Genomic DNA, 12,396 nt, shown 5'->3' with positions numbered 1-12,396 from the left:
TGGCAAGGTCCGCGGGAGGCCTTGACAAGAAAGAAGTATGCTGCTCTGTGCCGCGCTGTTGCTCTGGACGATGCTGGTTGCTTTTTCCTCTTTTCTGATGGTGTGGACGTCGATGTGATGATTGGCGATGCGTGCCTTGCCCTGGGACCGGTCAGAACGGTATCTGGTTTTCTCGAGACGGTGGACCAGATATGCATGCGAGTTCACGGGAAGGCACGAAGGGTACTTGACCGGAACAAGTGCTGCATCGGTTGCATCCGCTTGTATGCGAATGTGTTTGCCATCCCACATCCAATCTGCATTTCCGCGAGATGGTGTTGATGCTAATGCTGCTGCTGCTGCCGCCGCTTGCTTGCTTCGTTTGTGTCTGCTTCTGCTCTCTGCTTGTGATTATTGTTCTTGTCCTTCCTCCTCCTCCTTCTGCTGGGGCGAAGTTGCAGTTCGGGAGCCACGGTCGTCTTTTCTCGAAGTAGAAGGTCGTGGCTTCCAGAAGCATCAACGCAGTGGATGGCGGTGACAGATGGATCTGCACCACCACTCACTGCATGCCTTCCTGGGTGTTTTATTTACAGGTCCTATTTAGCCGTTATGTATTGCACCCCACTGGCAAAAGCCTGATGAGCTGTAGGTCTGTGGCTTGGCGCAGATACCGGCACCTGAGCAGGTTGGGGCACCTGGGCAGTGTGAGGTGTGTGAAGGCGTGCACACGCACACGCGCACTCTACTGTCGCGTGTATACACTAGAAGGCCATATAATAGATGAGAGATAAATGAGTGATGATAAGAGGCTTGGGATGCCACGTTCCTGAGGTGGGATTCGGCTCTTGGGTCTGCCCACTTCGGAAACCGCAGCGTAGCAGCCTGTCGAACTGGCTTGACTGACTTGGCTGGGCATCCAAGATCACACTTGCTGGGTAGGACTGGGCCAGGTTGTATGGTGAAACCCCATCCTGGACATCGGAACGGCTCCCCGATACCGGCAGTCCTGATGGTACGGCTTGCCGAAGCGTATTGTATTGCAATGCAAGCGCGGGCCTCGGTGCAGTGAATTATTTTTGGTGTTCGTGTCGTGCAAAAAACCTTGTGCCACAGCCGTGCAAGCCTTGATGATGCCCGCAGCACTCTACTCCGCACTCACTAACAGGACTTGTCGTGTGACAAGCTCGAGCCGGCTGCCATCCCCGGTGGTGCGTAGCCAGGCGGTTTGGCGGGCGACTCACACGTACGGAGTACTGGACCTCCCGCCAGTGCCCCGTACTCCGTACAGTACACCCGGAACTCTGAGTGCTCTCCCCTACCCTTTCAGCCCTCTCCGCTCCGCTTCCCCAAGGGGGGGGCCCATCTTCCCATGTCAGTTTGCTGCAGAACATTCTTTGGCCCCACAGGCGGACCAGGCCCAGATGGGTCAGGAAATGGCCTTCGCTTCGAACTGTGCCTGAATGTGGCAGTCTGGATGCGACCATGGGGCGTGGACCCGGTCTTTTTTGTGGCGGAAGGGCGGGTACCTGGCAGACATGTATGATGTGATACAGAGGTGAGGGCCTCGCCCGCCCCGGGGGTCCTCCTGATTGCCAGAGCCCGGAATCCGACAGAGCCCTATTGCCTGACAGCTCGGAGATACACTAGTATGGGCTCTCTGTGGCGCCCTCATGCAGGTGATTTGGTGCACTGTAGATCGCGTTCATCAATCCACCGCACGCTACGGATGGAGCACCCAAGACCGTCCGCGTGTGGGCTGCTGCGTACGGACCGGCGCACTAGGAAAGCAAGCAGCTGGGACCTCCCATGGAGACATGGTTGCATTGGGCATGAGGTGACAGGTAACGGAGGCCACCAGCAGCGGTCCAGCACCAGCGCAAGCACCAGCACCAGGAACCGCCGTGACGTTGAAACTTTTTGAGGCACAAATCTAATTTGGCCACGCCCTCTGGATCCCTGTTCGCATTCCAGCTCCCCGCGGGACTTCTGGAGAAAAGGGAAAGGGGTTGGTGGCCAAGCTGGCGTGTTGTTTGTGCTGCGTGGCCTGCTCCTGCGATTGATTTTACTCATTGACAGCTTGCTGCTTGCTGCTTGCTGCTTGCCGTTGCTGAGTGTCTGTCATGGAACCGTCATCTTAACAGCATCTGCAGGTCGGCCCTGCAGGGCAAGATGAGTATAGGGCGAGAAGGGTTCTCTCCTCCTCTGGGGGCAGACAAGCGTGACATGATACGACGGCGATACGATACGGGCAAAGGCAAAAAAGAAAAAGGCGTGCAGCAGATACCGCGAGTGCGACTTGAAACAGGAGACGGGACCAAGGAAGGGTGATCCGAGCCCCCCAACTGGCCCCCTCACCGAGATATTGACAGGCTCCTTGGTCCGATTGGGTGGGCCTGAAGGCTGGTCCAGCAGCCCAGCGGGCCCTGCTGGCTGCAAATGGCAAGAGGCACTGGAGCCCGGGAGGGCTGGGAGGCAAAGGAAAAGCACGGGCGCTCCTGGGCAAGAGCACGAGCACGAGCGCGAAGGGGACCCACCCCCTTTTAGGGAAGTAGGGAAGGGGTTTAGGTTAGGTACGGTTGGTTCAGGGCACTTCGAACGCCACCTTTTGCCCTGCCCAGGCTCCCCAGGCGTTGGGGGACTGGCGGTTCAGGTACCCAGGTACTCAGGTACTCGGGTACTCGGGCAAGCCCTCCCCCTCGCCCTCCCCCAGACTGCCGTACCTTGCACGATGCAACAGTGGGCAGGCGACAGGCGACTTCCGTAGGGCGGGCTGCAGCTGCAGCTGCCAGACCTAGCGTGGGCGGGGAACCTCCCAGACGTCCCGGCCATTCGGCTCTTTCCCTGACGAAAACGTGGCCAACGGCTGCTGTCTGCCGTGTGGAGATCCCGTTACCTGCATATCCCCGGCCATCTCCTAGGGTGTAGGCCAAAGCAGGTAGTAGGCAGGTAGGTCGCAAAGGGTACGGTAGCACTCACCCGCCCACGCGGCCACCACAGCCACAGCTGCCCATGCCCATGCCCTGGGCTGGACTGGGCAGGGCCCCCAGGGCCTCTCGTGCTTTCTCGGCTGGAAACCTTCAACGGCCAAGTCGTCACTACTGGAAGAGGCTGGCAAAAAGTCGACCCACGCCAGGCTCCACTACGACAACTGCCGTCCCTTCATTGCCCTACTAACAATGGATATAATGTAATATTGCAGAGGATATTATCGTTATTGTACGCGCGTGCAGTGAGTGCACATGTGCAGTTTGAGGGGGGGGGACACGGGGACCAAACCTCGGGCCCGATTCACGTATATTTACAGCATTTACTTGCTCATACACCTGATAGATAGGTATACGTGCGTACAGTCATGGACTGTCAGAATACCGCATAACAGCACATGCAAACAAACATCATAGTCGTGGGGCGGCAGGGCGGTGGGGAGAAGAAGCTCAGCCATTGGCCAATTGGCCGCCCACGCACGCAGCCAACAACGATAATAATAACATCAGGGCTGGCAGGCTGGCTGACAAGCTGGCAGGCAGGCTGGCAGGCAGGCTGGGAGCTCTCCCTGTCCGGGGGCCTCGGCCCTCAGCCTCCAGCTGCAAGTCATAGACGCGCCTACATGGTACATGATACGTTTCTCCATCTAGACTCTCAGCCTGGTTCCCCATACTTGAAACTCGCTCCATCAGTGGCACCTCGGGCCTCAGATCTCACAGACTCGGACCGGCCAACGTCTCGGAATTAGACTTCGAAAGAGGCGCGTGGCTTGAGTTTCCACGGTCGCCATCGTGGCCGCAAAAAGCTAGAGATGGGTCTGTTCCGCCCCTCCGGCCTGGTTCTTGGCCGCACGCACTCTGGTTGTCTGGCTCGCTCCTACAGCGAAACTTTGGAGCTTTTCTGGTCAGTCGTACGATGCATCGCATGCGGCGACCGGACGCCGTGCTTGTGCTGCGTGTGCGGCAGAAGCAAGCTTTTCGCTAGGCTGCGAGTTGATCTGGCATCAAGCAACCCAGCCGCCCAGGCACCACCACATGACATGATGCGGCCGGTCGACATAACCGAGGAGGGGTACCTGTCCAGGGATAACGAAGGCAAGGCTGGGTCGGCCGTGTCCCGCCGCAGATTGGGCACTGGCGGTGACTTCTGGCGGCCGTGGAAGCGTGGAAGCGTGGAAGTGTGGCAGGCCCCCGGATGCAACGAGCAAATCGTAATTTGTCTTTCTGTCGACGTTGAGGTGGCGGCGTATGGCTGTTGGTACGGTGTGGTCAGGGACGGTGTGGCACGGTACGGTGTGGTGCGGTACGTACCTTCATTCATACACAGCTACACGTGGTAAAAGTACATGACAGGGCAGCCATCGAACGCATCGCATCGCATCGCATTGCATCGATCGAGCCAGGTTGCCAGGTTGCCAGGTTGCCAGGCCGGGTGGCCGTCCCGCAAATAACACGAGGAGGAGGAAAATTACCTACCCACGAAACCAAAAGCCAGCCTTATCGCCCTGGCCGCCCAGCCGCCGTGGGCATAACGTTGGGCCCTGGAAATCAGCTCGGGGAACCACAGGCAAACCTTATGGGGCCCTTTTCCCTTGCAGGGTGCGACAAGGTTCACAAGGATGCAAAGGTTCAATCAAGGTGACCAGGTGCGGGCTGGCCAGGCTAGGTGTGGACTAGACGGTGACCGGAGGGCCAGAGGAAGGCGGTACCTGCCAAGTACCTTCCCATCCCACTCCCACCGCAAGCGCCGTTGCTCCTTCGGCTTCTCTTCCGGGCTCCGGCAGTCGCCTGACAAAGACCTTCCCTGAGCCAACCAGCGAGCATGGAAGGCGCTGCACGGGGAGGGCGCTTGTCTCGAGTGGCGGCAGGGGTCTCCCCATGGCCCAGGGACAAGTTTCGAGCCCTGATTGATTGATTCTGAATTGCCTTTCCAACACCGCCATTTGTGAGCCCTCCTGTGACGCCGGCTCCTTGTTGGGGGTCCTCCTTTTCGTCCTCCCAACCTGTCAGCCTGTCTGCCAACAACGAGCTCCCCTCCACCTGGCTGGCCGCAGCCTGACTGACATCATCCGGCCCGTGATGCTTCATTTTCACTCCCGGCGCCCCGAGAAAGAAAACTGAGGCTGTCTGACCGCTCATCAATCCCGACTCCATCCCAGGCGCTGTCGTCCGGCGAACCTCATCCAGAGTGGCCCCAATGCCCGAGACGGGACACGCATCCAAGGCAACCAAGGCAACCAAGGCAGCCAAGGCAGCCAATCGAGCAAGCAGCAACCCTCTTCTCGGGCGAGACGTGGTCCGCAACGGGCTGGACGGCCGTTGCTGTCATGCTCACAACGGGTCTGCTCGCGCAGAGGGCCACCTCCTCCACCCTGAAATCTAACTCTGGGAGAGAGATCAAAAAAAGATTGAGACACGAGTCCTCATCTCCGCCCGAGCCATATGGCTGCGTGCAGGCGTGCAGGGACCAGCCCCCAAAGAATCCTTCGACGCGTTCCACAGCTTCCATTGCTTCCATTTTGTTTCCAGCCTGGGGCCGCTCCACCTCGACAACAGCTCCACAGAGCCCACACACGTGAGCTGCCCTGCCAGACTGCCCACCAGCCCACCAGCCCACAAGCCCACCAGCCCACACCCTGTCCCAGGAGCCCAGGACTCCCAGGATGCCTCTCGCTTCGCTGTGTCCTGGCCTGGCCTGCGCTGCTCTCTCGCCCCCGGGGCTTCTCCGGGCGGGTCTGCTCACCTGGTCCCCTGCCGTGCTCACAAGCACTGTGGCCTTTGTTGAAGTTGACAGCCTCCTGGGCCCAACGGCTTCTCCGATTCCCCAGAATTCAGTGCCCTCATCGTCGTGACGGGGCGCGCAGCAAGCCCACTTCGTAAATTGGGGAGTCTGGATGACGCCAATCAAGCCGCTGCGGGCACGATGCGGCTCATCAATATCTGACGTCGATTCTCATCGTCGCCGGCATGGCCGCAGCCTCACCTTCTCGTCCTACCGCCGTGGCTGTGCTGAGTCCCGCGTGGTGCATGTACGCCCTTGCAATTTGGCTCGTGGGCGCTCAGACTCGGAGCTCCCTGCCGGGCCATGGCCACGGAGGCAGCTGCGCAACAGGCCAGATTCTGAAGGGGGACACCAGGCGGCTGCCCGACCAGCCACCGCATACGTGTGCTATCCGCCTCGGTCAAGGTTTCCGAGGCTGACAAGATTCTCCGACCCGGTTTTTATGTACCACGGGCCTTGATAGATCAACTACGGAGCTGTCGGACGAGGTTGTGACCGCCTCGGCGGATCCTGTTTCGCCCGTTGTAGTGTAGGGGCTGCCAAGCCTCTATTGGCCACCTCGCGATGGTTCAACGCTGTCGCAGCCGGCTAAGTAAGCCGGAATACAGATGCGACTCTGTGATAACTGGCATATAACGGCTGTACAGTACATACGTTTGATCTACTACATACACGTGTGGTGACGACGGGCGGCGAAGGGCCTCCCCATGGCCGCCGGCCGCGACCCGCATGGGCCTGTCCAAAGCCACAAACGGCCGGACCCCCCAGCCGAGGGCACAACCATCCTGCTTTGAGACAATGCCGGGCCCACGAGTCCCACGGCTGAGCTTGATTGAGCAAGACCCGTCAAAGAGCCATTCTAGGTTCTGAGCTGAGCTTACCAGCCAGGTTTGCGCCCGCCGGCGCAACTTTTCACAGCACTGGGCGCACCTGCGGTCGCCGGTCAGGTGCAGCTCTTCGGATACAATTTCCATCAACTCGGCGTCATCGTACCACCTCAAACTCTCGTCGGAACGGCTGTCTACTGCTGCGTCGTGCGCCCGTGGAATCACACTGATAACCAGTGATCTTCATAATGGAGAGTAGCAGGCCTGGGGTATCACGCCACGAACTGCGCACGGCACGGCACGCGATTCGACGAGAGCGCTGCCCGGCTGACGTGAGCAAGACCCAGGGGATGCTGTAGCGAACCAACCCCTTCACCCTCCCTGGGTGTACAACCTGGCCTCGCGGCTCACCGCGCACTACGGCGAGCACGGAGGACGGCTCGGCATCAGGTGCAAACGACGCCAGATCGCACTGCAGACGTGGGCGGCAGTATGCAGCTAAGATACACGAGTACCTGCCGCGTTATCGTCGTGCTTGTGCAAAAGGATCAGATCGGCTCGATTTGTCTATCCGATATGCATGATGGCTGCTCCCTACCTGGCCATCGTCTCCACCGGTCACGGAGGATCTTACAGAGGATACCACAATGTGCTCCAATCTGCACCTTGGCCATCCCGGACCGGGAAGAGCACACTGATCGAGACTATTCTGGCATCGGGTTGCTAGGCTCGGTGAAGCCAGCCGGGCCCCTGGTTAAAGTTCGGCATGCAAAACGTGGACAGGGCTGAGGCGGTCGTCCCGATGATGTCGATGCCCCGTGTTCCGACGACCCCCTTCAGTCCCATCTGATGAAGCATACCGGACCATTGGAACGATACACCCGATAGCCTTTTTGTCCGTTTCTTCAATAAGCTCCGTCTACGATGGGCAAGATTCCGCTTGGCCACACTCGCATGGCGCATTAACCATCGCATTAGCTCACCGCTTTGCGACTGAGGACCCGACAAGGACTTGACCGAGATGCGAATGGGTACGGGCTCAGGTCAGCTTCGTTCGCTCACCTTGCTCCCTCCCCTGTCCAAGTCTGAGCCTGGTCTCAGTGCAGTGGTCATCTAACAAGGTCCACTTTTAACTCGTAAGGCCAGGGCCCACCTCACCTGTCAGACTCATCACCTCGACGGGGCGATGGTTTCTACAACCCGGCGGCAACGAACACAGGGTTTTATTACCGGGAAGGATCGAGAGATGAGCCTCATGCCGCCCACTGGGTAGGGGAAGGATGCTGTGTGGCCATCTCGCTGCGACAACATGCGCAGTACTGCACGTACAGAGAAGCTGTACGTGCTTTTCTTGGTCCTGGGTCCCGGACTGCCTGCTTGTGGGCATCCGTTCATATCCGTATGTCGCGGAATCCCAGTGTGGCAGAGGCATTCACCATTTCAAGGTGTCATGCCAACGCCTTGTAGTACAAATCAGACTAGCGCGATGCTGTCAACCTGCAGCCCCCATCCTACGTATCCGCATCTGTACCTGCGCCCACCTATCGGTCCCCTTTAAGCCAATGTCCGGGTCGATCGCCGCGCAGTTGTTCCCCTCGTCGCAACAGCGCCTGGTTCCGTTCGGTGGCAGGACAATACCTGCGAGGCTACTGCCCAGGTGTGTATCACCGCCAGTCCACGTCACCAGCCAAGTCAGTCATTCTGACTGAATGGCCTTGAACCCTTGCAGTTCTGCGGCTCCGGTTTGCTGGCGCTGGCCAAGAGGGGACGGGATTGACTCCACGCCTCGCCCGCCCGGTCGTGGCCAGCCGTGGTTGCCGTGTCATGTCAGCATGCGCGCCTATCCCCAACCAGGCGTGCTGCTGCCGTGGACCGTTGGACAGTCTCACCGGTCTGTGACTTCTCTGGTCAGAAGTAAAGACAGAAAAATGAAGCAGCAACTCGTTGATGGGCTGACAATGCGGACTAATGAAATCGGAGTGGATCGGAAACTTATTTTGCATGGCAGAGTATTCCAATCAGGGCGACTGCGCCCACAGTAGCAGCGCTAGAAGCTGCCTCGTGATGAATGGGCATCTCGCAGCTCGAGGGTTGGGTAGCCACGGCCCGGCTCTTCTCCATACTGACATGCATCAAACCGTCCCGTGATGCCTGGCGGCGGTGAATGTCACGGCCGGTACTTTCGAGGTACCTCCTTCTGGGGCCCTGTCAACGTCAACGTCACCTTGGTAGCGTTATGCAGCGAAAGGGATGATGGCGGACTGGGTATCCCAGCAGCCTCCATCACGTTTTGGACAGGGGAGAGGGTTCTTGGGGATCCAGATCCTCTTGATTAGAAACGACATGGACCCACCCATCCCAAAAGTCAATCCAAAGTCCAGTCCCACCATAGGGCAGCAAAACGCAAATTTTCCCTGAGAACGGCACGGCGCAACGCACGCACGCACGTACTTTGCGCGCCAGCGTCCGTCTCCAATGTCCGACCTTTCGCTCCCGCGCCCCCCCGCGGAGGAGGTCATGGAGCTCTGGGCGACGCCCATGTGCGACCATCCTGGATCCGGCCTTGGTGCTGGACTGGTACCGTACCGTGCTCTGGATGGCATGGCAGCAGTCTGCCTGTCCTGTCTGTCGGCAGGGAACAAGCTCATTGAGCTGAACAGGTACGAAACCACGGCTATGGGAATGGTCCCACCCTATCCACACTGCTTTTTCTGCCCTTGTCGGCTCACAGTCCCTCTCACCGTGTCCACGCCATGTCCCAGCCTTCCCTGTCAATGTCCATCATCCCGGAGCGTTCCCCCATCGCCAACCTGCCGGCTCCCTGGCTGTGCCAGGCCTCGCAAATGTAAAGCCTGTTCCCCGGGAGGATGATCGCTCGCCGCGTTGTCCGTCATGCTGAGCCCTCTCAGTCACCGCCTGTTTCATTTCCTTCTGTAATATTTCCCGAAAAAAATAAAGTGTTTCCTGCTACGTATCCCTGTCCTGTTCGTCGGGTCTGACGGTACGATGTACTATGTACTATGTACCGCCGCCCGGCCTCCCTCCCCTGTGTCATACATATCTCGACCCTCTCCCTCCGCATACTTATTACGCTGCCTCTTTCTCTCGTCTTGCGTTAACTCTGTTCCTATGACCCCCCTCCCATAATTCTTGTGTGTCCGAAGTTCGAAAACCACCATACAGCGTCCTGAATCCCGCTGTTCTGTGTTGGCATTGCATCACCCCGTGCCAGTGTTGGAGCATTTAGAATCACCCACAACCGCTTCCTGTTGCATAGACCCGCGGCTCCACAGCCACCACATCTCACTTATCCCACGACCCGTGTTCGTGATTGATCCTATCCGTTACACCAGACTCGCCCTGTTTATTACGGACGAGGCGGACTAGCACCTCCCCGAGCTCTGAGAAACATTATATGTTCAGGCACTCAGTAGCGTCCACACTTCCACCGGCGCCCTCCCCGATATCTCGAGATAGACGCCACCCTTGAGAATAACATCCTGACGGATGACCCACACCCAATAACCCCCAGAAGTGCAGTGAGAAGTGCAAAGATGGCCTCAATGCGTCGCAACATTCCAGGCCGACGGGCCATGAAGCCCAAGCCTGCTTTTCCCTCCAAACAAATGCTGGTCCTCGGTACGTTCAATGCCTAGCCTGTGCCCGTCTCTAAGCGCGGAGACGTGGGCAGTTGTGCTCGCCCGCCTGTACTGACAAGGGGAATTCAGCCATGTGCCGGATTTGTGAGCCCATAGCGTTCATGTCGATATTTCCGTACATCTACTACATGGTACGAGATTTCGGCGTCAACGAGAAGGACATTTCATTTTACGCCGGAATGGTGACGTCGGCTTTCACGTTCGCCGAGTTCTCGACGGGCATGCTCTGGGGACGACTGAGCGACAAAATTGGACGCAAGCCCGTCCTTCTTACCGGCCTGGCCGGCACGGCGATCAGCGTCCTGGTCTTCGGATTTGCGCCCAACATCTGGGTGGCACTCATCGCGAGGGCCCTGGGCGGTCTGTTGAACGGGTAAGTTCAGCCAGCGCGCCCTGTGCCTAGGAACAAGTGACTGACTCGCTCTGAAGCAACATTGGGGTCCTGCAGACGACCGTGGCCGAGCTTGTCACTGTCAAGGAACATCAGCGTAAGTTGGCAACAAATCTTAATCCGCTTGCCATTGACGAGCGGACTCCAAGCTGATATTGAGCAGCCCGTGCGTATACGATTATGCCGCTGGTCTGGTGCCTAGGATCTATCGCCGGACCGATGATTGGCGGAAACCTCGCGCGACCCTGCATCAACATGCCATCCATCTTCGCGACGGGAACGATCTGGGAGAAATACCCCTACCTGCTACCGAACCTCTTCAGCGCGGCCACCTGCGTCTTTGGCGTCATCATCGGAATCCTGTTCCTCGAGGAGACGCACGCCGACAAGAAGAGCCGCCACGATCCGGGACTTGCCCTGGGCAAGTGCATCACGCGCCGCTTCACACGGAAGCGCGAGGTGACGAAGGACGACGATGCTTCTGAGACCTCTTCGCTGCTCAGTGGCCATGAGGGCCTGCCCGACTACCGCACGACAGAGAACTCGCCCCTGCTCTCCTCGACACCGGCTGCAGATATGGAGGCACAACCTCTGCTCGACGCGGACGACGTCGACAACCGCCTGCGATCGTCAACCGAGAGGGCGGAAAAGGCTCGCATTCCCGCCAGGGAGGCTTTCACGAGGCCGGTCATCATGAACATCATTTCCTACGGAATCCTGGCATTGTAGGTGATCCCGGAGCCACCTTGGGGTGTTCTCTGCGAGCTAACAATGTTTTCTAGCCACACCATGGCCTTCGACCAGCTTTTCCCCGTGTTCCTCAGCTCGCCCACCCCGAAGGAAACGCAGCCGATCTCCCTGCCGTTCAAGTTTGTGGACGGCTTCGACATGGACCAGAAAACGATCGGCATCATCCTGTCCGTGCAGGGTATCTACCAGCTCTTCGCCACCGTCATCCTCTTCCCGTTCGTCGTCAAGCGCATCGGCACTCTCCACCTCTTCCGACTCCTCGCCATGACCTACTTCTTCCTATACTTCTTCACGCCATACCTCGTCCTCCTGCCCGACAACCTGCGCATGGTGGGCGTGTACATTGCAGTGGTCTGGCGCTGCACGTTCTCATCCATGGCCTACCCCAGCAACGCCATCCTGCTCACGAACTCGGCGCCGACGTTGCAGACGCTGGGGACGATCAACGGAGTGGCGGCTTCGACGGCGAGCTTATGCCGTGCCTTCGGCCCCACAATCACCGGCGCACTGTACGCTGTGGGCCTCTCGACCGGGTACTCGGGCCTCGCTTGGTGGTGCAACGGGCTTGTGACCATCGCAGGCGCCCTGTTCAGCTTCCAGATCACGGAGCCTAAAGGCCGCATGGACGCTGAAAAGGTCGACGAGGACGAGGAGGCGGCCACCGAGGCTGCCACCGTGGCAGCCGCCAGCGAGCTGCAGCCCGAGGTCGTGCCCGGCCGGCTCAGCATCGACATGGTGCGCCGCGCCAGCCAGGCCGACCTGTGAGAGCGTAGTAGCGCTGTCTTGCTCCACCCCACTCCACCAAACCAACACACAACAAACACACACTCCCTCTCTCTCAACCGGCAGGGAGGAATTTGCAAGGCGAGCCGCAATACCGCCCACGACGACTGGTCAGGAGCTGCAGAGCCCCTGCGAGACTAATGCCGACTCACGAATTCTCTACTTTTTCGAACCTTTGTTTTTACTTTTTGCCTCGTCTTCCACGGGGCGAAACGGTTTGCGTTTTAATGGAGCGGTAGAC

At 58.8% G+C, this 12,396-nt stretch overlaps 2 protein-coding genes across 2 annotated transcripts; both read left to right on the top strand.

Moving 5' to 3' along the window:
• Positions 1 to 8,719: 8,719 nt before the first annotated feature.
• Positions 8,720 to 9,471, top strand: KVR01_002976 (uncharacterized protein; the record flags this gene model as incomplete). Its single annotated transcript, XM_044785784.1, has 3 exons — positions 8,720 to 8,800; positions 9,036 to 9,182; positions 9,304 to 9,471. 3 exons carry the CDS (start codon positions 8,720 to 8,722, stop codon positions 9,469 to 9,471), a joined length of 396 nt encoding a protein of 131 aa, XP_044647991.1.
• Positions 9,472 to 10,126: 655 nt separating this feature from the next.
• Positions 10,127 to 12,137, top strand: KVR01_003250 (uncharacterized protein; the record flags this gene model as incomplete). The annotated part of the gene is made up of 5 exons (XM_044792669.1): positions 10,127 to 10,211; positions 10,301 to 10,604; positions 10,661 to 10,719; positions 10,786 to 11,347; positions 11,405 to 12,137. 5 exons carry the CDS (start codon positions 10,127 to 10,129, stop codon positions 12,135 to 12,137), a joined length of 1,743 nt encoding a protein of 580 aa, XP_044648265.1.
• Positions 12,138 to 12,396: the final 259 nt, after the last annotated feature.

The sequence above is a fragment of the Diaporthe batatas genome (assembly GCF_019321695.1).
Source record: "Diaporthe batatas strain CRI 302-4 chromosome Unknown Contig00003, whole genome shotgun sequence".
Lineage (NCBI taxonomy): Eukaryota > Fungi > Ascomycota > Sordariomycetes > Diaporthales > Diaporthaceae > Diaporthe > Diaporthe batatas.
The sequence above is the reverse complement of the archived record's forward strand: the minus strand, read 5'-3'. Positions and strand labels throughout refer to the sequence as shown.